This window comes from Syngnathus leptorhynchus, chromosome 10 (assembly GCF_054491065.1).
Source record: "Syngnathus leptorhynchus isolate UIUO chromosome 10, UIUO_Slep, whole genome shotgun sequence".
Classification (NCBI taxonomy): Eukaryota; Metazoa; Chordata; class Actinopteri; order Syngnathiformes; family Syngnathidae; genus Syngnathus; species Syngnathus leptorhynchus.
The window spans coordinates 4,772,179-4,798,337 of NC_141204.1; the positions used below are offsets into that span (position 1 = coordinate 4,772,179).

At 42.1% G+C, this 26,159-nt stretch overlaps 1 protein-coding gene across 1 annotated transcript in view; it reads left to right on the forward strand.

Moving 5' to 3' along the window:
• Positions 1–5,522: 5,522 nt before the first annotated feature.
• Positions 5,523–26,159, forward strand: part of slc8a1b (solute carrier family 8 member 1b) — a 59,395-nt gene continuing 38,758 nt past the window's right edge. Inside the window, exons 1-4 of the mRNA XM_085921405.1 lie at positions 5,523–5,928; positions 11,130–12,023; positions 13,313–13,477; positions 14,679–15,469. Coding sequence (XP_085777531.1) covers positions 11,181–12,023; positions 13,313–13,477; positions 14,679–15,469 — 1,799 coding nt within the window. The 5' untranslated portion in view covers positions 5,523–5,928; positions 11,130–11,180. The remainder of the gene's footprint in view (positions 5,929–11,129; positions 12,024–13,312; positions 13,478–14,678; positions 15,470–26,159) is intronic.

Here is a 26,159-nt window from a genome sequence, read left to right on the forward strand (position 1 = left end):
CCCAATGCGCCATTGTTAAATCAATTCGGTATGAACTGGGAGTCAGAGGAAACAGATTTGAACAATTTCCTAGGCAGCTTGTGCCAGGGAGGGAAAGACGGGAAATGAAAGGAAAGCAAAATACGGTACTTGGTATTAAAATGGAAATGAGAAAATGCCAAAGCAGGAAAGTAGAAAAAAAAAAAACAATGCGAAAACCTCTCTGATGAAACCAATAAGGGTACCTTTAATTAAAGCTGATATTTATTTAATTTTTGTTGACTCAATTTATTATCTTCATATTAATTCACAAGATTGAAGTGTTGGCTGAAAATGAACTACTTTGTTGAAAAGATTCCTTTGGCCAAAAGTTAATTACCCATCCTGTCACCTAGGCGGTCCAAGCATATTTCTGGGGCTGAGGGGAGGCAGTGCCCCCAGAGCCCCCCAATCTAGCTCCGTCAGTGTCCACTCTAAAAGAGTCTTAATGTCCCCAAAAAGAAAGAAATGTTTCCTACTGTGTGCCAGAAACCAAAACGAGAACAAGACCATAACAATCAAAAGTCGCAACCACAAATAAACATTCACAGATTGCTGCTGCTCCACCAATGAGACAAGTAAGCGAACGTGACAGAAAGACGGCATAGCTTGTTATCGCAGGCGCGTTTGCGTGTCTATGTGTTTGCAACCGGGTGTGTACACAAAGACTCATTATCTCCAAATGAGCACTGAAAATGAGGTTTAGATTTTCCATCCAGGTAAAGGTTACAACCTAGAACACACACATTGAACCCAAACACACTTTGAGTGAAAATACATCCGGCAAGGAAAGCAAAACCAACTGACAAACGTTTTTTTTTTTTTTTTAAATCAAATGAACACTTACTATATTGACCAAAGTTTTTAGACCCACCTTGTAATCAATAAACAAATCCATCTGAAGTTGGACTAAACCACTTAGCTAATTAATTGGTCATCTTCTAAAGACATTTTGGACAATTAGATGCATTCAATTTTCCCCAAATACCCAATCCAACAATTGTATTAAGTCTTATGAGAAGAGTATAAATCTGTTGTTCCATTTGTATTGTACAGTATAGAATGTAGAGTAGCTTATACCTCCATGAATACAAATTTGAAAAAACTTGCTAAAAAATTGGACAAAACAGATAAAGGGACAAGTCGTGTCACAATTATCTATAAGATTTATTGTGGCAATTGGCTTTCCTGCCATGTTTCCCGCACAGAGAAGGCCGCTTCTTATCTGCAGTGAAGTCACATCACTCATCTTTAGGAGTGCCTTTCTCATTCACGTCTCGCCGTTTAATTGCCTTAAAAGGAGGGCGACTCATGATAAACTAGACAAATGTGTATAAGTTAATTAGGATGTTTTGGATGACCATATTTAGCTTCTTCAAAATGTAAAACTAAAAAAAAAACAACTAGGTGTGATGTAGTGAAGGTCTATGCTAATCCAAACCAAAACCGTAAAAATTAATATTATTAATCAGGAATGTTCAGTTTTGGTTTGAACTGGCCATTTTAGATTAATGGAGGCCATTTCAAGGAGTCCTTCAAAAACAAAATTATCTCTAGAATATTTCAAAAATCTAGTTGCTGAAGTCAATGTTACTTAAGTTTTGGGGAAAATTTTCATCATGCGTGAACTCACCAAAGAGTTTCATGAAGCCAAACCTGAAAACATACAGGAAGTCTCCTATTTTGATTTGAAGCGGCCATTTTCGAGTAATTTGGTCCATTTTCAGAGGTCCCTTAATGACAAATTTGTTCAATGGCGATCAAATTTGAACCACATGTACTAAACCAGATACACCGAATTGTGAAAAGTTTTCATTTTAGCCATTGGTCAAAGCACAGCAGCAAAGTTTGATGACCTGTCTTCAAAAACAACTCAACCAAATGTTTACTTAATCTTGTGGCCAGTTTTCCCCCACGAGTAGTGATGAAGACAGTGAAACTACTCCCCATTAAAAATGAAAGAACACAATCACAAACTACAATTAATACCACAAAACAATGGGACGACGCCAACATAATTCAATTAAATAAAGTCACTCGTGTGTAGCAGATTAGCCACTTTCCTTTAGAATAATCAACATGAACTAAATTGGCAGAGGCGGGCAAAATACACTTTATCATCCGTCATGTATATTTTTAGCCTTCCTTCAAAATGAAGCACATCCTTTCCTTTTAACCAGGAGGCAGACATAATGTTATTTCCACTTTTGAGACTTTGCAATCCTTTCATGCGCGATGACTCACTTGGCCTGTAAAAGTCCCGGGCCTGGAAGGTGACTCCATTCCCCGCTTTTGTTGGGCTAAGGCTGTTTATTCCCGTATGATTTACTGAGCGCGCTCGCTTGACAGCGGGCGTCCGACCTTGTCCTCGGCAAAATGAGCAGGTGCGGCGACGGATGAATGGGATGAAATTGGGAAAATGTCTCTTTTGGCGGGCTTGGGCGCGCCGCTCGTAATATGGTTTGCACATCCATTTATTGATGAAACCCCGGGGCTCTATGATTTTTTTATTATTATATATGACTAGAATGGAGCAAAGATGAAATCACAAGTTAGTACGTATAAGTTTACAGTAAAAAAAAAAGTGAAAGTCATAAGTGTCAGTCAATACTGTTCTACTCCATTCCTATAGGGGGCAGTAATGCACGTTCCAACGTCATTCAACCATTCGTGATCCATACCATTTATCCTCGCTAGTGGCCTATCAGAAATTTATATTAGCTGCGCTTTGAGAGAGATCCTCTTTCTTCTCTCCATTTTACTTATTATCATTTCACAGCGTGTCTCCCGGCTTTCACTAAATCTCTCATATGGAGCCCGAGGCAGTGACACACCTCGCTTGTGATAAATCTGCCGCCTGTTTTTGAGAAATGTCGCACCAAAGTGCAGCGTAAATACGACCGGCGGCCTTTAACTTGATTAAATCCCCGAGATGCGGCACCAGGCTGCGACATGCGGAGCAACCAGACACACTTTTTGACGCCATGGAAGCCCGAAGCGCAATTCTGTTCAAGAAGATGAGCTCAAACTGCCCAAATTATGTAATATGCTGATCATTGTTCCTCGCAGTCAGATAATGTCACTTGATGGAAAGCATTTGATCTCGCCAGCACGCTTGAGCGTATGTGACAGGAAATATGAAATCAAACAAATGTTCTTGGATGGATTTGTCTCCATGCGTATGCTCCGTTCCAAAAAATTATTCTCATATATTCCCGATTGGGGCCTAAAAACCTATTAATGTGACTAATTCTTGTTACTCATCGGAATAGACACGGACACACACACACACACACACATACACACACATTCACGTTTTCATCTGATGGTGTGACATGTCCAGTTTGCACCGCCTGCCCTCAACTCAACTCTGTGTTCTCCTGCCGGCTTTTTATGTCCACAGGTGATCCGGGGTCCGTCTCATTTCGGCCTCTGTGTGTGTGTGTGTGTGTATGTGTGTGAGATTAAGCGGAAACATCATGAGGACGTGTCCTCTGTGATTAGCACACGGAAATGTCAAGCGTGTTTGGGAGCCGCTGCTAATGAACAAAAAGCTCCAAAGACTTCGAAAAGGGGACAAAAGATGGAAAAGTAGGCAAAATTAGGAAATATGTTCGAATATCATCGGAAACGTGACGGATGGGCCTTTTTAGCTTATACGGATGATGTCATCTTTTTTTAAAAGATGGTTGCTTAATAATAGTATAAATCTGAAGACATAAAAATAATAGCTGTCTTTTCCCCCCCAAAAAATGCAAGTGTTAATATGTTAACAGAGTTTAAAATTTCACTTCACTATGTTCCTAAAAGCACCCCCCCCCCCCCCCCCCCTTTCTCACAAACTTTCTTCAGACTTGGCTAAAGGGGTCATCTGTTCAATTCCATGACAGACAACCACGTAATTTACCAGGTCCTGAAAAAAATGATGAAAAGAGCCTAAAAGTGGGAAGAAGCAAAGAGGCGAAGAAAACAGATAACGTGGATAAAAATGTCATCAGACGTGTTGCTATTTTCCAACATTACGTGAGTGTCTGTTCCGTGGGTACAATTACAATAAAAGCAGCGTTTTATCCTTCACGCGTAGATATATGGACGTCAAGTCCTATTACTGTCATATTCCTCCAGATTGTTCTTTTTTTTTTCCATCTTCTTTTACCTCGGCACCATATTTCTCCCAAGCTCCATCAGTTCCTTTAATACCTTCTCTCGCTTCCCTGCGTAAATAATCGGCAGACATATTTTGACTTACGGCACACCTTTGCCAGCTGGCTCCGTTTCGTTTGCCATTCAAACTGTAACCTTCATTTTGTTCTTTACAATTTTTTTTTTTTTTTTTAAATACACCGCAGGAATTGCTGTGCTCAAATTCACTTGTTCACTTGAGGCGGTGTGAACGCTGCTTTATAAATAAACCGGCCTTGTCTTCTCACTTCTCTGCCGATTGTCTTTCTGATGTTATTTTTATTTTCCATCCCTGTGTATGCACCGAATTACCATGCAACACAGATATATATATATATATATTTTTTAAAAGCACACATCTTTTATATTGTGATCCTCAAGCCGATTTGTGTCATCTTTCTGAATTTCATTTAGCAGTGTCATGTTAAAGCTGCTACTGAGGAGAAGAAGAGTGGGGGGGGGGCAGAGAGGAGCCGTGGGCTTTTTTTTTTTTTTTGGCCTGGCCTTCCATCCCTCCCCTCCTTTTCCCTGAAATAGTTCCTTTATTTTCGGCTGCCCCCAATAAGACAGGAGTGGCTGCAGGTGAAAAAGAAAGGACGCGAAAGAAAGGGAGAGTGGCATGCCATGCATTGGCACGGCAATGTGGACATGTCATGTGATCACTCATGCAATTCTGTAGACTCCACTGGCTGTAATCCTCCAGTGTATTTTATTTCCAGGTGAACTTGTAGAAGAAACATTATTGGACATAACACATTGTTGTTTCTAAAAGAAAATAATCAAATTATGTTTTTTTTTTCCATAAATATTAAAATGCTGTTGCCACGATATGAAAATACCTATATGTTGATTATTTTTATTTAAAAAAAAATCTCATTTTGTCATGCACATTTACTTTAGATTGATTATTGTGAATTAGCCTAACTGACTACTTTTATTAACAACTGAAAATTGGTCACATCGCCAACTACTGGCCTAGCATGCACGTTGCATCTTCTCTTTTTACACCTGTGCAAAAGCATCCTCCTGTTATTCTAAATAAAAAAAATCTGTTTTTCCTGACCTTTGCCCCCTGCCAAAAAGCATTCCAATGCCAACCGATGGTGCAATTAAGATTTTATGCTTTTTCACTATCGTCATGCTGGCGCATGTAACTCCAGCTGTTATCAAGACAATAAAGAGAAAGTAAGAAAGGAAGAAAAAAAAGGCGTGTGAAGGAAAAAGGAGTGCTCACTTGCCCCCCCTTTCTCTCCGCAGATCTCTTTACGCAGAGAGAGAGAGCGATCGAGAGAGAGCAAGAGAGGGTGGGGGTAAGTGGAAGAGGAAGAATGAGGAAGACAAGCCTCTCTCTCTCCACTCTGGTCCCAACCCAAGCACACATGCGGGCTCTGCTGATGAAGCTCCGCCGCGGTCATTCAGGTCGCTCCGGAGGCGCTCCATGGAAACACGCCGACCTCACTCTCGCCACCAACAACAGATAAACAAACAAACACACCAGGAAGCTGCAGGAAGAAGAAGAAAAAAGTGCCCGTGTGCATGGGAATTCGGACCGGTCTGCCTCCCCTCCACTACTACCACCCCCTCCTCCTCCTCCGCCTCCTCCTCCTCAGACTTGTGTGTGCCTTCGCTCGGGGGCTCCGTCCGCCGTCTCGGTGGTTATAAGAGAAGCTCCACTCGGCTCACCTCCACTCGGCTCACCTCCACTCGGATCACAGCTCTGCGAGGAAGGTAGGAACTTTTACCTCCACCATACTGAAAGAGAACACCTGGGTGAGCTCTCCGTTCCCCCGGTTGGGTCATCCGAGCGCGCTGCCGGCGGTATACCGACTCACCCCCCCCCCCCATTCAGCCTTCATTCAGGCTCCTTTATATCCCCCTCCCGGCTTTTTTCTCTCTTCTTTTGTGCACGAGTGACAATTACGCACGCCGGGCACGTCCTTGCGCCATTCCCAACCCTTTTTAATTAGACTTTTACCGTGCAAGTTGGGCTCCAAATTGGACCCCCCGCTAAATGTGAATGGACCACTGATGCACCCAATCACATTTGAGGGATTTTTTTTTTTTTTTTTTTTTTTAGCAAATACTCAGATGAGTCTCTTCTTTCGGGAAAAAAAAAAACGCTATCACACGCCTACTACTACGATGCGGTCCCATCACTGGAAGGCTTTCCAAGCATTTTCCCGCCTGACTGCACCTCAAGCTTGATGGGCTGTCTGTGGAATTAGATTGCAAAGCAGATTTAACCAAAAAAGTGTGAGAGAGAGAGAGAGGGGGGGGGGGGGATGTCACGCCTATAGAATTTAATCATTGTTAAATGACCGCATCCAGATTGAAATAAACTGCATGGTGTTCCATGTAAATGCTTTCATGATGCCAGTGACGTGTTAGGTTGTCACATTATGCCCCCCCCCTCGTGTTCCTTCAGTCATAAATATTGTCTAATGGTTGGCGTTGAAGCTGAAATGATCATAATGATAGCATGTGATGCTGCAAATGACAAATACGAGCATGTTTGCTTCAACGCAGAGGATTGTTTGAACAGCTTTGAGCGCCTCCGCCAGTGCATAAAACTGTGGTAAGAGGACCCCGCTGTTTACGGTAAACACGGAAAAAGGTCAGGGATTGGAGGTGTTAATGGATAACTGAGTAAGGCGGGAAAATAAACGATATACATCTTTACTTCAGATATTTTTTATGATGTCATATGGAATGTGTGCTGACAGGTACGATCTATCCATCCCGCAGGAGGAGTACGATACTAGTACCCGTGTAGCGGCAATCGATGAGGCAATTCTATCCATCGCTCGTTCATCATCACCGATCAGTGGTGGCGGTGTGATCTCTAAAAATGGCGGCTAGGCGAGTCATGTTGGCCTCCGTATAGTCCCGAAGATGTCAAGATGATTTTTGGACGGAAAGTCAAGAATATATATTCAAAGAGTAAGAAAATTGTGTTTTAAATCTGTATGCGGTCATTTGTTAGTGGTCCACGGGGCAGGTATGATTCAGCCCCATGAACTCTGCCTAGCAACAAGTAGCTGGGCCAAATGTAGCCGTGCCCCATTAGAACCAGTAGATAGGGTTTAGGCAAAAAGCTTTTACTTCTCATGTAGATTCCATGTTTTTGATATATTCCAAACGACAAAATGAGATTTTGTTCAGTGCAAACACACAGAATTCAGTTTGAGGTCTTCTGACTAAAACAGCAGCCACTTTTCCGCCACAGCTGCTGTACGTCTCCAAAACGCTGTCATTTTTATTTCTTATGCTTGCATTGTAATCTTCTTAGACAATCCTTGTTGGAATGAACAATGGCGTACTCCAGCCCATGGGGAGTATGATGCAGTTTACAGATGATGCATCCACATTCTCATTAGTCTGAATATTCATGTTTCATGCCACGTTCTTGTTTTATCCATTTTTTCTATTACGACAACATACATTTCTTATTCATCATTTCTATGTGTATACCAAATGACCCCCCCCCCCCCCCCCCCCACTCCGTTGCTTCTCGATAGTGTACACCACAGCCATACATGTTAGCTGCTAATGGACCGATCCAAACGAGCTCACATATGAGGAATTAGCATGCGAGAGCAACAGCCTGGTTAATGTAAGGCGTGTTGATGGAATTCGTGTTCTCACAGGCTATGAGTACATGTGACACAAATTGATTGATGATTGGTGAAAGCGACAATGTGCGTCTTTAAACCATTTTTGAAGCAGGTTCTTAATGAATCAATTACTTCGGAGTCCTCAGTCTCATAGCTTGTCGCAATGACTTATGACTTCTCCAATCCGGGCGGGGGGAATAAAAAGTTATGTCGATGGCATTACAGAACAACCTGTCCAGCTATGACCGGACCTTGAACCGATTAATGGTTACATTGATGTCTGGATACTATTTTTAGCACGTGTTTACCCTCCTAGTTGCTGACCATTCTGTGATCGTTTTCGGAAGCGGCAGCTATAAAAGAAAAGATGATTAATGATGGATGGAACCGCAGGCGTGTGTAAAGCCCAAACAGCGAGCTGACAAATGTTCTTGTCATGAAATAAGACACCTCGGGTGCCCCTTTTGGACTTCCAAAATGAAATACCCCACTGCTGTCATCTCTGGATGGGACATAAAGGCAAAGCTCAAGGCCATCTCATGATATGCACCATTACTCTCTTTTTTATTTATTTATTTATTTATTTATTTTTAAATTCTTATTTGTTTTAATTTCATTTGGCTCTCCTTGTTTACTTTTAATCTAGACTTTGATGCCGTTGTGTCAAAGTGACGACCTTACGAGCGTAGCAACACAAGCTACGTTTTGGCTCTTTTCCGCATGAGCTAGTTTTTTTTTTTCTCCCAACTGAGTTAGTTCCCTTTTGAACACAAGCCCAGCATATTTTCATGCCGGCTCGCAAGGGGATATTATGGAATGTGATATTTCAATTAGAAATCAATGGAGCTGCCAGCATTCAGCGGGTCAAAGCTCTCCAGTGTTAGCCACACGCGTACTTGATACTGCTACCTGCTAATGCACACTTTGATTCCCTTTGTCTATCGATTGAAAGCTCGTAATTTATTTACTTATGTTCTCTGTTAAAACTCATCTTGGATGCTTTTTAGATGACACAAGTGGTAATTTAATGATGCTTAAAATGGAAATAAACACTGAAGATTTAATATCCTTTTAAAAGTATATCGCTAGCTATGTTGCATGCTAGCCAGAAGCTGAGCTGCACTGTTTACTGAGTAATCAAAATGTGTGTAAAGCTTGAGGCTGTTATACTTCCTGTACTTTACCTAATATGTACCCCCAAAAATAATAAAAATTCTATTTCACCCATTGTAAAACGGGATTAGGCTACGAGGATACGCAGTGTTTAATTTGTCAAGCAATTGTAAACACGGCCTATTGATTGAATTTTAAGTATGACAAATAGAAGAGTCTGCTTGACTTTTACAATCATCTGGGCATAAAAAAAATCTATCAACAATTGCCATTTCTTTCCATTATGAGCGGCGGAGACAAAGTACAGACCCAGTTAGAACAGCAGCTATAAAATTAATAAACCTTTTGTTTATTGTTTGATTGCCATAGTTACAGAATAATGTGACAACGGGTGACCACAGTTCGCTGTAATTACGGTATTTTCCTTTTGATGAGTTACAGTTCGGGGGGAGGGGGGGTGGGGGTAGGTGTATAAACACCTCGTTCTGCTTGGCGCTCGATACCACGCTCGTTATTGTGCGCAGGAAACAAACGAGACACGGTGTGATCATGGATGAGGGAGATGTATTGCCTCAACATGAAGGTTTTGTAATTGAATTTGGGATGAGTATAATAATAGATTCAATGATCTTTACGATTGTTGATTAATTGTGTCTGGCTGGGCCTTGTTGATACACTCAATGAGGTCACGGTCTCAAGAACAAAAATGAGATTTTAAGAAAGATTTTACTTTATTTTCAATGATAAAAAAGGTTTGGAAAACCTACTCAAGCCATTATCCTTTGATTAAGTAAACCTTTTACCTCCACCAGTTAACTACAAATCGTATAAAGTTATGTGGAATTATAGCTCTACAAAACCCCAACTAGCTAATTTGCGCAGAAGTGTTTTTAAATGCATAAAGGAAGCGATCGATAACAAAGCCCGACACGGACAACGTTATTTGTTTGCTGTATAATTAGCATTTAGCGCGCTAGAAAACAAACAACCAAATATCGATAAATGGATCAACACTTTTCTGCTTTATTTGCAGCCATGTAATCAGCAATAGTCTCAATAGTCTCCCAACATCTTAATAATCGATGTGTAAATGCACAATGTTTTCACACTGCAAATAATCCTAATTCATCAGCACACGTCAGTCGTTTTCCATCCCAAGATAACACAAAAGCCGCCTTGATGTTCCTTTCATTAATACATGATGTCCTACATGCATTAATCTCATGTTTTTTCAGATACGATGCGTACGTCGTCTATTTAATGAAGCGTCAATCCCATGAGCTCCCTTAAGCCAAAGTTACCTCATCTTGATCCGACAGCAGCTTCTCATCTCGTGCGGTCGTGCAGAGTTTTGTGTGGCATTTGAGATGATAAATAATTCAGCCATCTTGGGATCTTTCATCCCTTTTCTTCACTTGAGACAATTCTTTTTTTTCCCCCCTCCAACTGTCTGCGTCAGTGGCGCACCGCTGGCTTTAAACATGATTATTAGGCTAGAAAATGACCACATTGTTCCGTCAGGGGCCGAGTCCTAAAGTGATATACTGTCACTCGTCTGTTTAATTCATCGTTATTTCAACACCCAATGTGACAATGGCATCCTGGAAATTGTAATTTAAAAACAGGTAGAGACACCTGTGCCACGTATTACCGCCGATCTATCGTGGAGTAAACACTGGATGTTTGCTTAGCGCTTGTAAATTCCTGACTTGTACGGCAAGGTTTGTTATCTTGCCAGCCAGATTGAAAACACAATTTAGAACCCAGCATCACCGCTGGCCAAACGTGTTTACGCTGTAACCTCATTTACTCGGCCAACCTTGTTACCACAAGGCAGCCGGAGACGGTTATCGGGGGAACGTGGGGGCAGACGTCCCCCAGATTTCGGCGTGGGCCGAGTAGGGATAACAAGCATATTATCGAATGATGGAAATTCAAGTTTATCTTCGAGTTATTTGAACTTTCCGCCCTTTAAGCAACGCAAACATCTGAAAAAGGTCTTTTGATGTTTGAACTTCTGCTTCCCAATGAACTGCTGCATTAATTTTACTGAGGCAGCGCTACTATTGATATCTAAGCTAGGCTATATTTCATAGCATTGATTTCTTAAAGCAACAAGTAGTACTGTAGCCACTTAAAAGTCATGAGAAAGCACTTGAAGCGTTAACCAAGTCTTGCTCCTCCTGTGTCCTTTTCTTAAAGGTTCAACATCCTCATCGATCGTCACCTCACGTCTCTAATTCAGACGTCAACATGGCCCCGAAGCTGTCAGTCATCGCCCTTGTTCTGCTAGTCAGGCTTCAGCCTCTGCTGGCCGGTGCTCCCCCTGAGCCCAGCTTAGGCAGCTCAGTGTTGGCGGTGTCTACTAATAAAACGGAATGCGGCAAGGCAGAAGAGTGCACGCCCGGCGTCATGCTGCCCGTGTGGGAACCCATGAACCCGTCGTTTGGCGACAAAGTAGCCCGGGCGACTGTGTACTTTGTAGCTCTGTTTTACATGTTCCTGGGCGTGTCCATCGTCGCCGATCGCTTCATGGCGTCCATCGAGGTGATCACCTCACAGGAGAAGGAGATCACCATCAAGAAACCCAACGGAGAGACCAGCACCACCACGGTGCGCATCTGGAACGAGACAGTGTCCAACCTCACCCTAATGGCCCTGGGCTCCTCGGCTCCGGAGATCTTGCTGTCTGTTATAGAGGTGATAGGCCACGGCTTTGACGCCGGCACTTTGGGTCCCTCCACCATCGTGGGCTCGGCCGCATTCAACATGTTCGTCATCATCGGTATTTGCGTTTGGGTGGTACCCGACGGCGAGACCAGGAAGGTCAAGCACCTGCGGGTGTTCTTTGTCACCGCTTCCTGGAGCATCTTCGCCTACATCTGGCTCTACCTGATCCTGTCAGTCATTTCGCCCGGCGTAGTGCAGGTGTGGGAAGCCCTGCTCACCTTCTTCTTCTTCCCAATCTGCGTGGTGTTTGCCTGGGTGGCCGACCGTCGTCTGCTTTTCTACAAGTACGTGTATAAGCGCTACAGGACTGGCAAGCAGCGCGGCATGATCATCGAGACCGAAGGCGACCGGCCGCTTCCTTCTAAGGTATAGTTTGAGCTCGCCATCATCTTCAAAGCTTCTCTTATACATTTAGACTTCAGAGGCTTATCTTTAAAAGTTTAGCTCTGTTTTATTTTACCGGGCAGTTTCGTCTTTGTCGTCACCAGGCAACCTTTCGTTTTGATCGTCTTCGCTATCAGTGATGTTTGTCACAGATGTCTCATTTCAACTCACTTGGTTCCATTAAAAATGACGTGACACATTGGAAACTGCAAACAAAAGTACAAGCATAAAAGGCACTTTCACATTCGGCATGTCCGTAAGACTGAGGTTGAAATTGAATCCCAAAATTTCCCATTCCAAACACTTGCTTAAGGTACCGATGCTAAAATGTTTTTGCAAGCTTGCGATGTATTTCAAAGTCTTTTAGCAAAACCGTGACTGAACATCCAAGATTGGAAAACCAACACTGAGATGCCTTATAAGACAAATTTGACCCCCCCCCCCCCCAAAAGTTCACTTTTAAGGTGGCGTAAAAGGAATGTTTACCATTAAAAATAATCTTAAGGGAGATAATTGCCAGGTCAACATCATCCCCTATTCCAGAAGGAAGAAAAAAGCTGACTATTAAGGCAGTGAAAAAAGGACTTACTTAAAAATGTATGCGTTGTGCCTATTTGTCAGCAAATACTCTTTTGATGGGAATCTTGCCAGTGAACGCAGGGTCATTATACGATAGGGGGTTTTCTTTTATGAAAAATTCACATTCAAAGTTAATATGCCGTTTCCATCCAAACAAGAATCTTGTCTTTATTCAAAAGACCCGTGGCGTGTCTTTGAGCTTAGCACTCCAAATATGTAGTGTTGTAGGACGAGAAAGCAAACTGCAGCCTCGGAGGGTGACGACGATATGCAAATTCCTACAGTGTTAAATTGCCAATTTGCCTCAAGTAGAAAAGGAAGTCATTTTCAATCAAGCCTGTACAACCTCAAGAGCCCTGACGGCTACAAAATGAAATAAAAATCCGATGATGGACTTGTTTCTGCCTGATGAAATTATTTGTTGGCAGCCACTTGCACGAAAACCAGTGGCGCTGGTTTTTTGGATTGTAGCATGTCAAACAGATAACTTTGAATGTCAGCTGAAATGTATCCGTATTACATCATCCAAAACTCTTAGTTACTCACTTTGCTGAGTTACTTTATTTACTTTATACATTTAAACTTTCACCACCCCTCCCACCAATGAATAACCTGTCTGACCAAGCCTTTTTTAAAATCAAATGTGTCCCTTGAGCACCATTTTTTAAAGTTGGCTTCCCTGACACCTCAAGGTGGATATCGAGATGGACGGCAAGATGCTCAACTCTCACGGTGTGGACTTCCTGGACGGCCCGCTGGGTTTGGATATCGACGAGAAAGACCTGGACGAGGAGGAAACTCGCAGAGACATGGCTAAGATTCTCAAGGAGCTCAAACAGAAGCATCCAGACAAAGAGGTGAGTTTTCTTTCTCCTGAGGCCATTTGTTGTGTGTTTGCGTTACTCCGACAATAATTGATGATGCACGGGATGCTAGAACTGGTTTGACTAGGTCCTGACAAGGCTCTTTGTCCTGATTGAACGAGGACAGACACCAAAAACCATAAGCCATTATTTGCACAAGAAACACCATCAGTCCGCTTTTTATCAAAGTACTCGTTTGTTAAAATGTTTCTTTGTGTATTTTGGGCTTGGCTGTTTTAGTCGTAACAGTTTTACCCCTACTTGTCAAATTGTCGTCTTGTAGTGATCGTGGAGACTTTGCTTACCTTTTGGCTTTGATAACCAGAAATTGGTTTCGCAGTTAGCACTAGCGTTCTGCGAAGTTTCAAAGTTGGAATCATATTCAGAAAATGGAAGCCAATAAGTGTGCTGCCAAACAGTTTCCATACTTGTTGGCCAGAATAAGACTTGCAATCAACTTATACCAATGAGCAAGGGGTAAGCCATGCTGATGAATTCCGACATTAGGCGCACTCACAGATTTAACAACGCCCTAAAACAGATCATGCAAGGCTTTGCGAGGCATTACACGGCTTTCTTAGCTGAGCGTCCAAAGTATTTTTTTTTCAGGTTTCACCTCCTCTGCTTTATAGTAGTATCTTCCTCACTCTCTTGCTTTACAAGCGCATCCGTGTCCCAAGATAGTCTTGTTTCCAGTACGAGTGCATTTGTGAGGTCGTCTTCACAGCATGATTTAAGCTCACCAGCACTGCTTTAGATCCTATCTGCTGACATAATACCTTTGCTATACCAGATACCTTTATGATCTGACTTGACATGCCAGAGGGGAATACAAGGACGGCGGTAAGGGAAGAATCAGAATGATCTTATCTTCCTGCAGAACAGCCTTTCGCAAACTTTTCAAGCCACGCTATAATGCTTTTGAAAGCTCAATGTATCTTGTGGCGCATCTTACAAGGTGCATATTGTAAAGAATTGACTTTTTAATAGCTTGTATACAAATCGCTGGGTCGCTGCAGTGCCTGCTCACCAATCAAGTGTGAAATTAAACAACAAGTACATCTTTTGTTATCAGCCTAGTACTTCATGAAATATGTCTCTGAGAAAGTCCCTCCGAATTTTGCTGAATAAATACATCGTCCCAGTGTTGACTATCGTATTAAACCCAACCCTCTTTTTTGTGTTTTGTATCCAGGTGGAGCAGCTAATAGAACTAGCCAATTATCAGGTTCTGAGCCAGCAGCAAAAGAGTCGGGCTTTCTATCGCTGCCAGGCCACCCGACTCATGACAGGCGCGGGCAACATCCTGAAGAAACACGCCGCCGATCAGGCGCGCAAGGCCGTCAGCATGCACGAGATGCGCTCTGATGTCGGCGACAATGATCCAATTTCCAAGGTGTTCTTCGAACCCGCTACTTACCAGTGCCTGGAGAACTGCGGCACAGTCGCAGTGAACGTCATGCGACGCGGCGGCGACCTGGCCAAGACCATTTCTGTGGAGTACCGGACCGAGGACGGCACAGCCAACGCCGGCTCAGACTATGAGTTCACCGAGGGCGTGGTGGTGTTCAAACCTGGCGAGACGCTCAAAGAGATCCGAGTGGGAATCATTGATGACGACATCTTCGAGGAGGACGAGAACTTCCTTATCCACCTGTCCAACGTAAAAGTCCTGACAACAGAAGGCGAGGAGCCCACGGAGGACGAGTCGGCTAATCACGTAGACTCGGTGGCCTGCCTGGGCCTGCCGGCCACAGCCACCGTCACCATCTTCGACGACGACCACGCCGGAATCTTCACGTTCGAGGAGCCCGTGTTCCATGTGAGCGAGAGCGTGGGTACCATGGAGGTGAAAGTGCTGAGGACGTCGGGCGCCCGCGGCGTGGTCACGCTGCCCTACAAGACGGTAGAGGGGACGGCGCGAGGCGGCGGCGAGGACTTTGAGGACGCACACGGCGTACTGGAATTCCAGAATGACGAGATCTTGTGAGTAGCCATACTATCGTGTATGCTGTTGATGAGGAAGCGAGGTGCGATGTGGTCACAACGATGGTTCGCTCAACTCTTACACCTATTTTCTTCAACTCTATCAATCTGTCCTCTCTCCTTTGTCTTTTGGTTTCCATTAGGACATTGGTTTGATCTGCTGAAGGCAGAACTGGGGTCATATGAGATAACTTAGGGTGTCAATTTTAGGACTTTGAGCCAAGGGTTGAAATGTACAGTACAGTGGTACCTTGACTTAAGAGCGCCGGGACTGAAAGTTTCCTAAATTACGAGCTGGCGCTTTATGTTGCTAGCAAGCCGCTCATTTGTTTGTTGCTGCAATTAACTGAACGAGATCTTCAATTGTGTACAGTAACACAAGCAATTCAGATTCAGATTCTAAAACCCACAAAGACAGATAACGGGTTAACTTGACTTGGTATTTACCATACTTTGGACTTTATTTGAAACTTGAAGGTTAAGACTTTTAAGACCAAGACCTTTGGATGACTCCCATACTGTATGTGGCTTGCATTCATCACTGCTCTTTGGATTCCACCGCCCTTCTGTTTAATCTGTTTAGGGTTCTTATTGATCCCGCTCCCGCTCTGCACGCTCAGCAGGTTCCGTCGGCCGCGTGGCACTGGGCTGAAGATGTTGGGAAACGGGGTTATTTGTTACTCGAATCTTAAGGAGCGAGGAATTAAAATCAGAAGCAGTTACCGATGAATCACACGGGGCGGATTACCCTGCGAACAGCCCTGCCGATCGATAAGCTCGTCAACTTGACGCACACCAAAGGCTAACACCCCGTTTTTCAGATGAGTCGTCCGGGAGCATTGCAGGGGCAATCGTTAACAGTCGGGCTTTATGTTTTAGCCATTAGCCATTCCAAAAGAGAATAACCAGTTATTTACCACCAGATGCTCTTTATCTGACAAAAAACAATCGTTATTAGTCATTACCTAAGTTGACGCGTTCCCATTGTGCATGAGGTGATGAAGCAAGCTTATGAATCATTGTGCTCGCAAAGACCCATGAGTGACCAAGCCTCCTATGGACGTATTTTGTTTTGTGCTATTGTCACAAAAACTGAAACTGACTGATTACAAGGAGATTTACTCACGCCTACCCTCGGGAGCAATTATTACATTGTATTTTTTTCGGAAAGCATTACTTCAGTCTCGGACAAACCCCAAGGCTCACATTTAAAGTTATAAACAGGAAAGCAAAAACCCGTTTGTCTTTTTACTTTTTATTTTTTTATTTTTTTACCATGAAACCTGTTTTTTTGTGCAACTGCTCATTCAGGGGTTCTATAAAGGCGCATGGTGGGCGAGCCTGTATCGTAAATCAGCCATTGCGGTAAAGCCCCCACCCCCTAGTCTCTTGCCCGCCGGGACTTTACTAGACCGCAATAAAGTTCACAGCTTTGAACCGATAGACCTTTCGCCATGGTGACCATTCGCTGGTTTATGGCCAACACCTACGAGTATTTCGACCGGTCCATGATTGGAGTGTTGGCTCGGTGATTATCGGTTTAAGACCCCTGCTTGGACTGTTTCTCGTCATTCCAGAGTGTTACGGATGAGCAACTGCTGCCCCAATTACGTTTCTGACCTCATTGATCATTTCTAGTAGTTGTGTTTATTGCTATCGTGCACGAATATTAACTTGTAAAAAATTATTTTAGTGGCTCTGTTTAATTCCATTGTGCAAGGTGGCTCATGAATAACAACCACTATACGTTAATAGTGCAACATGTCTATCTAGTGTGCCAGAGGTATTTTTTTTTTTCTCGACTACCTTATTTATTCCCAAGTGGCCAATATTGGCATGTCTGTTAAAAGTATTGACAAAGTCCTTCCATGGCAATTAAAATATCTTCCTTAAGCACTTTAGTAGATTACCATTCTCCCCAATGAGGACGAGTTGAGTATGTACAATACGTCAATCACACAAAAAATGTCGTCGTTTTCATTCTCTGGGATGTCAATCATCAATCTAATTATTCATGTTCAATTTTTACCAGGTTTAAATGGACAATAGACACATTTTGATGTGAATATGTAATCTTCACGCTGCAGCCTTTTTCGACCAAGCCTGGCATCTCCTGATGGGGAGGCTCTTTATCGAGAGCACCTCACGGCACACTTCATCATCCATTTCTATAAAACCTGGTCCAGATGGGCTTGGTACTAGAAGTAGGTCAGCGGTTCTTTTTTTTATTGAAATTAGACACACTGATGAGGACTGGCAGTCTGTTCCTTGCATGTAGCCAATGTTGGTTAATGACGTCTGTAAGAGCTCCACGGATGAGACCAACATAGGAGCACTCACGAATTGTTTGTCTAATTTTTGACCTTGTGAGCTTGAAAAATGCTCTTGACTCTAAACACAATCACACACACACATTCCTCTGCGCCATTTATGCAATTTCCATAAACAGGCAGGAGAAACGAGGTGCAGATTCAAATGAGGCTCCCTCCTACACAAACACACACAACCACCACACACACACAGCACACACACACACACACACACACACACACACACACACACACACGGCAGACTGGGACTTCACACTCCAGTAAACAGCACAGACTGGCCTTTTGAGACGCATGTTCACCAGCTACACAAGTGTTGGGTGCCTCCGTGTGTAAATGTACAGTATTTGGATATGTGTGCATTCAGTTTGAGGATTTTAAAGCGACAGTAAATATGTTTTATTATTATTATTTTTTTGTTAATTGTAGAATTGGGAAGCAAACAAAGTTACAAGACAGATGGGAGAAATTGTTTGGAAAAAGAACTGAAAGGGCGAGCACGCTGATGTGTAATTATCTATATTATATATCCTTGAAATTCATATTTTAGATTTGTGCATGATCCAGATCAAATGCTGGGGGTGTTTGGCCATCCCTAGATTATAATTATGAATTTAAAGCAGTTGCATCTTTATACAACTTTAAACAAAGTAATAAAAAGCTTGTGAAAGTTCCTGGCCGGGATGCCTGTTTGGGCTAAGTGGTTTCAATGGATGACGATGTGCAGGCTAATTGTGTAGCGCTAGTGTTTATTTTGTATTCTTTTCGGCTGGCAGCTGCTGGGAGCCCATCTCCGTTTTATTTTGGTCACTGGGGCACTACAGTTGTGGCCAAATGTTTTTGGTTGGCGAAGTGATTGGCAAGCTCATCATCATCACTTAGGGAATCCCAGGTTACTACTATGAGACGTCAGGGTGAGACTCCAGGAAGTAAATCAAAATCTATTGTCAAGAAATTTCCATTGTGGAGATTTCATCACTTGATCAAACTTGCCTGAAACATCAACAATTAATAATTGCTTTGTCAGCAAAAATTTGAAGAGACTTTTTTTCCCACCAAGCCCCAAAACTCACTCAATATTTTTTATAATTATTATTTTATTATTTATTATTATTATTATTATTATTATTATTATTATTATTATTATTATTATTATTATTATTTGTTATTCTTTTAGTTTTGTGATCGATCAAGACACTCCATGACATCAGCAGCAATTACTTTCAACACAACTGGGTGTGAGAAGTAAATGTCATGTGTTAAACTTCACAGACCTGTCCTAACTCCGTTACAGCTTTTGTACAACCGGTTTTTACAATAAACACATCTTTTTCCAACTAATCCAAATATTAAACACATCTTGTGTCATTTGTGTGTTTTTCGCCCCCAGTCAGCCTCATGCCGTTTTATTAGTCCCGTGTTGCCGTGGGTTACGGCGCTAACAGCGGTAGCGTTGTGAGGCCAAATTGTAGTAAGAAGTTGTGAGCTTTTTCACACTCGGCTGAGCCTCTCTCGCTCTCTCGTTCTCCATGTTGCTTATTGTACCGCGCTGACACCGAGGAGGGCCTCTGTGAAATCAATGGAGGGGGGGAAAAGGGCTGAAAGAAGAGGTGCCACAGAGTAATCAATGCAGAGAAACAGAGGAAAGGATGAATGCAGAACAGAAAAGGCGAGCAAGTGCAGGAGAGAAAAACACTCAGTGACACAATGTGTTATTATTTTTTTTTCCATTCCATATTGTATTTCATGGAGCTATTTTTTAGAAAGGGCTCTGAGTATGATGCAGTCTTGGGCAAGATATTTCTTATACTGACTATTTGCATTGGGAATAATACGTTTATTTACGATATTAGTTCTTGGAATTTTCCATTATGATCAAGTTAAGGATGGGCTCGAAATTAGGGGTTAGTAACTAATAACAATAGTGTTTATGTGGCCTTAATTCTGAATCCAAATGTTGCTTCACTGTTAGTAGGACGTCATCTTTTCTTCAACCTCCTCCCTTTTGTTCTCCTTTGGATTCATTCCAGTTGGAGAGCGAGTCACCGACTGCGCCTTGTTCTTAAAAATAAAATCCTTTTTTTTTTCTTCTTCAGCTCTAGCTCTGTCCTCCACGTCAACTCATTCCATTTCTTTCAAACAAAAGATTCAACACAACCAAGTCTGCAGTCATAGCGGCCGGTCGTTAGCTATACACGTTAGCGCATTGTTAGCATGTCTTTACACCTATTCCTGGCTTTCTTCCTCTACTGTGTGGCCATTGTGTGTTTACAGCACGTTAGCATAGCATACATAGTTTGGTGGGCGATGAACAACACCAGAGAAGCTTGTCCAAAAAAGGACAGGACCAGAAATGGACTCGAGTACAAATGTGCTTCTCGCGGACATAACATAAAAGCACAGATTGTTCAGTGAGATGAAAGCACACTCCAGATTGAGCTCATTTGCGGCTGACTATATTTACATGCATTTTGCAAAGTGGGGGAATATTCACGAGGGAGCGATCTCTTTGTAAAACAAGCACTTTTTGTCACTTTGCTCAGCCTTCTTTGTCAGGAGCACCAATCTAATGAGCACTCCAAGCGGAATATTGCCAATGATGGTATTACAAAACATGGTGTAGAATCTATTAATTCATCAATCAGGGATTGGAAATTCTCACTGAAAACTAGGCCATGACAGTTGAATGGGAACATTCTCTTTTCTTCATTAGGTCAGCATCTTTTTCCATTTATGTCGCTTCTAAGCTATGGAAGACTTGTGACTAATCAGCACGCTGAGGTATTAACATCGATAAGTTTTCCATCCTTTAAGAATCTGATGATTTGCATGCAACTTGTCTATAAAGATGAACTTGACATTTCGAGAGCAAAGCTGGCTTTTCAGAGCTATTGCGACATGATCCTGACATTTTCCCGTCGATGAGAATGTACAGCGGCTAAGGATGATGAACCAAGTGATGATAACTCAGAGGAGAAGCTGATTTGTGCCGATCACTGCGGTGGATCGGAGGTGAAGACTGGAAATGGCATTATAGATCTTACACACACACACACACACACACACACACACACACACACACACACACACACACACACACACACACACACGCTTACTGCAGTGTAAACTGATCTGCAGGAGCGCCAGGGTGTACAATCCCAGGTTTAGCGATTTGATAGCAATAGCGCTAAAGCTCAGATCCTCAAAGTGGCTTGTTTATATACGACATACCAGTTAGACATGTAATCAACACGAAACCATCGAGCTATTTATGGGTAAAAACAAACAATTGTGGAGCCAAGGGAGAGATAAGTTAAAGGACTTGTGGCCAAAGAAAATAAAAAACAAAAGCCCCGTTGGCAGGCTAATGATTAGCATCTATGTGCCAAAATTTAAAGGTTTTAATGTTGGGTATCTAAACATTAAGGATGCAGCAACACATGTAGACTGCCCCAGTTTTCATAGACATATATTCTTTATCCTCTGCAAAAATATTATCATTTGTGCAGATTATTTCATCACTACATTCCATAAAGAAATGCATTATTTTTTTTGTAAAGACTGGAACGGATTAATGCCATTTCCATTCATTTTGATGGCAAAATATGATTTGGCATGTTTCATCCCAACCTTGCAATATAACAGCATAACAGAATGTAGCTCATTTACCAGTAGCCATTGTGGTGACTCAGAATCCTTCCACAAATACACACACACACACACACACACACACACACACACACACACACACACACACACACACACACACACACACACACACACACACACACACACACACACACTCTCAAGAACAACACAAACTGTCCGCTACCGGCGCCAAGCTTCTTATGACTTGAACAAAAAAAAAACTAAAATGTCACCATTTGTATTAGCACAGCACTGTTAAAATCGTTGTATGCTAAAACTGTGTGCGCGTGTGTTAGTTGGGTAAAAGTCAGCAAAAAATAAAACAAGAAGGAAATCCTATAGAGTCGGGCCAGAAGCTACACTGCCAACCGCTGACAGCTTCCCCTTTCTGAACTTAAAGTTCACCAAAAAACTGGAAGTGTTTGCTTTGAAAACAACACTGAATACAAAAGCATATTCATGTAACTTAAGCTTCTTTCATGCAGGGATCCTGCAAAATTGCTGCATTAGTCATGCCAGGAGAACTCGTGAGTCTTTTTTTTTTTTTTTTTTTTTTTACATTCCCTCAAGGTTATGTTACATGATGGTTTCTTCTTTTTTTTTTTTTTTTATACAATAAAAGAATGAGAACAGGCGCTAAGGAGTATAAGTTAAAAAGTGTCTTAATAAATTGAAGTCTGTTTTGATTAATGCATTGAAAGCATGTGGAAGGGGTAAAACTAGATATTAAAAATATTATATGCATACTCACACAATTAAACTAGTAGCGGATTACTTTAGGCTATCATCCTTTTCTAACAGACTCCCATGAGAATGAGGTGGAGAATGAGAAGGAAGCTAAAGAGAAAGGCCTGGGGCCATCTTCTTGCTCTTCCTCTTCCTCCCCTCTCGTAAATCCACATCCAAAAGATGTTCCTTCAACCTCCCGCTAATTTTCTCTCAGGGATACCCGACGCCTTTCATCGCTATGCGCTCATTGCCGCATCGTCTCTTTGAACGTGACATACATTTTCCTTTTTATTTGCTCGTCCACTATTCAATAATTATTTCCTTATTTTATATATACATATATATATATAGTTATATAAATTAAATCAGATCAAATTAAATTAGTTAGATAAATTGATTAAATTAAATTAATTATTTTAAATTGGTTATATAAATTACAATTGTTATATACCTTAATATGTTATATTAGTTATATAAATTAATAGTTGGATAAATTTGATTACGATAGTCCTCGGTCGTTCGGGGGATGTCCCAATGTGGCCTGCCTCCTTGCTAGTTTTTCCAGCGAGCTACTGATTGACCCGCCGCCACGCTTGTTACTTATAATAATAGCATTACTAGTCAACGGTTATCTGCAATTTCCCATCACCAATGTCGGTTTTGTGAAGTTATTCTTCATCTGACTTGAAAAATTTCCGACTTTAAGCTTCGAACATGTTTCCTCTCCCCTCCAGTAGCAAAGCCTGTGTAGCGATATCGCTAGCACATCAAAGCTGGATGGCTAGTCCGTGAAATGAGAGTAATTTTAATGTTTGCCTTATAGTCTTCTAGTCGCTTGGCATACGCCGCCATTACACGCATAAAAAGTCAATCTGGGAGGCTCACACAATAGCTCCGACACATCTTACAAGTGCTTGAAAGTGAAGACGCCGAATTACAAGCGATCCCCTGAAGCGTTTTAGTCAAATATTAAAGCACCAGTTGGTCTCCAGTCTCCCTTCAATCAGCAGGGGATGTTTTGTTTTTTTTCTTTTTCCTATCGTGGGCGTCTTCGGCCGTAATATTAGTCCAGATTGCTGGCGAGTGGGAGGAAATTACAATGGAAGTGCGAGCGTCCTCAAAGAGATGAAAGAAGCCTAATGATGTTAAAGGTTAGCGCGCACGTATTAGTGGGCGGCCTACACCTTTTTTTTTTAACGGTCACGGTTTTGATTCCCTTTAAGGAGGACTCACTATAAAATGAAAAGTACAACATCAGTAGTTTGATAGTCTTCTGTTTTGGCTCAATCCAAAGAGCTGCTATACTGCTAAAAACATTGCCATGATGCTAGCTAGTTAGAAGCTGAGCCGCACTGTGTTTGTTTACCGAGTCGTAGACATTTGGCTACAATACGAGCCAGTTCCACTTTCTGTTTCTTACCTACTATCTTCCGTGTTAGAACTTTATATGCCTCTGTACCTCATCTTTGCAATTCAATATTGCTTAGCCTCTTGGTTATGGTTGCAATCACACTTCCAGTGCAAAGGACAATCATCAGTGTGCGGTCGGAACCCCGCTGTCGGATGAAAGCGTCTATTTGTGAATGCTTTAAGTGTTTCTCAACACACCTGCGGAGAAGAGATCAGCAGCAAGCGCTGACGTAGACTGATCCAAACACACACACAGAAATACGCCAAGGTCAAAGTTTGATTGAACACCATGAATAGGTATTTTTGCCAATCCTTCGTCCACTCCGTTTACCTCGACTCGCTAGTTCGCCGTCTCGGCATTAACCGGGAAAGGAAGAGGCGGGGGGGGGAATGGAAAGAGCCACGGTCTTGTTTCCATTGCTTCACCCAGAGGGAAACCAAGAGAGAGAGAGAGAAAGCCGCAAGGAAGATGGCCAAGTGACAAACGTCTGGCCGTAAACTGGAGCCAAGAGGAGAAGAGAGGCAGGGAGTGAGTCGAATATGTAATTAAAGCTGTGATGAGCCTTTCTCCTGTTCATGTCTGGATTGGCGCTGGAGCTCTTAAGTACACGCTTCCCATTTGGTGTGACTATTTACAACAAGGGGTCACCAACATTTTTGAAAGTCAGAGCGGCTTCCGATTAACGCCAAGGGATATACAATTCTAAAATAAATTTCATCTTGCAAATACTTTCATTAAAAATGCAAGTCTGCAGCACTTTAAGCACAAAAAGTATCCCAGAAATGTTTTTTTTTTTTTAATCCAAGCTCACGCCCACGACACACATAAACAAGCACAAACGCGTACAGGGTGTGCTCGCTGTGTGTGAGAAATTTCTAGTGGGTCAATAACAAGCGTTGTCAACGGAGGTCAGTCATCTTAAGTGAGCTCTTCTTAGACATCTCACACTCAAGTAGCGCTCTTAGCCTCAAGCAGCTATCAAGTTCCACCGGGTCACCATTAGGGACGGCCTCTTTGAATCGCTCGGCTACATTTGTGCCTGGCAACAAATCAGGTATGAAATAAAAAAAAAAAAAACATGCCAGACTCAATTGTGATTGAACAAAGGAGCCTCCATATCAGTTTTCTCTTTCTTCCTTGACAATTGGACCATGTCTTTCTGGTTTAATTAAGAAAAAAAATAGTATAGTTAATTGTGTGTGAAGCCTCAAACGCGTTATAACTATTATTTTCATGATGGTCCACTTTGTTTGCATTCAGCCATGTTGTTCGCTGTTGGTGGGCCTTAGACACCTGGAAGCAGTTTTAAATTGTGTAGGATGGGGGGGGGGGGGAAACTTTAAAAGGTAAACTCAAGTCTTTTTCCGATTTAATTAGAATGTAAAAGCACAAATTGCTGACCAGGAGCACTCTAAATTGACATTTTGAAAAGTCATCTCTCCTGCATTTTAAAGTGCAGTCTAATTAAAGTTGAATCCAAACTAATTGCAGATAGTTTTTACTGAAAGTATATTTTCAAAAAGTTCACTTTTGGCAAAATAAAATAAAAAAAAAATCTCTTAATCAGTGATGATAACAAGAACGTACAAGCAACAATATCCACAATATTTATAGAATTGCATAACTGCAACTATGAATCCTGCAATCTGATAATTAAATGCTGATGATAGTTGGGTGTTAATCATCTTCCAGTTTTCCATTTTCACACAGTTGACACACGGTCCCATCTGTTCCGCCTCTGCGACTCAATTAAAATCTCCCTAATTTGTGGTTAGTGTTACGTTTTGGTACCTTTGACCAAAGAATGGCAACATGGACAAAAGGTTGACTTCAGGGGCAGTGTGAAAGGTTCCGTCTCAAGCCGAGCCGCACAGACTTCTATTTCCCTCGACTCTCTTCGCCCCTTTCCCGCCCTCGAACTTTCACTTTGTCTCCGGGGACTCGCGCAGGAATGTTTCCATTTGCGAAGATTAAAAAAAAAAGGGAAGTTGCACTGGTATGCGTTTATGTGCATAAACTGTATAGTTTCTCAAACTTAGAGGGAAGATTTTCTTTTTTTTTCTTAGAACCCCCCCCCTTATTATTTTAAACAAAACAAGCATATATACCCCAAAATATTGCAATAAAAAAGTTGGGAGGGGAGCACCAACAAATTCCAAAATTACTTTTGCTTACATTTTTCTTAATGATACATTAATATATTATAATATTTATCCAAGCTATGGCTTGCGGACCCCGTTTTGAGAACTACTGTACAGTGTGTGTGTTTGTGTGTGTGTGTTTGTGTTATCGATCAGGCCTTCCTCCTTCATCATGGGTTATCGGAGACTGCAGCAGGCCATGCACACACATTACTCACTGTGCGCACACACACACACACACACACACACACACACACACACACACACACACACACACACACACACACACACACAGTCATCGATTTCCTTGTTTACCCCATTAAAACGAAGGTCCCGCATGATAATTCTTTACTAGATTTTTTCAAGGTGCTTTTTAAACCAACTCCTAATCCCCACATCGTGAGTCTCGGCCGATAACAGAATGCTCATTTTTC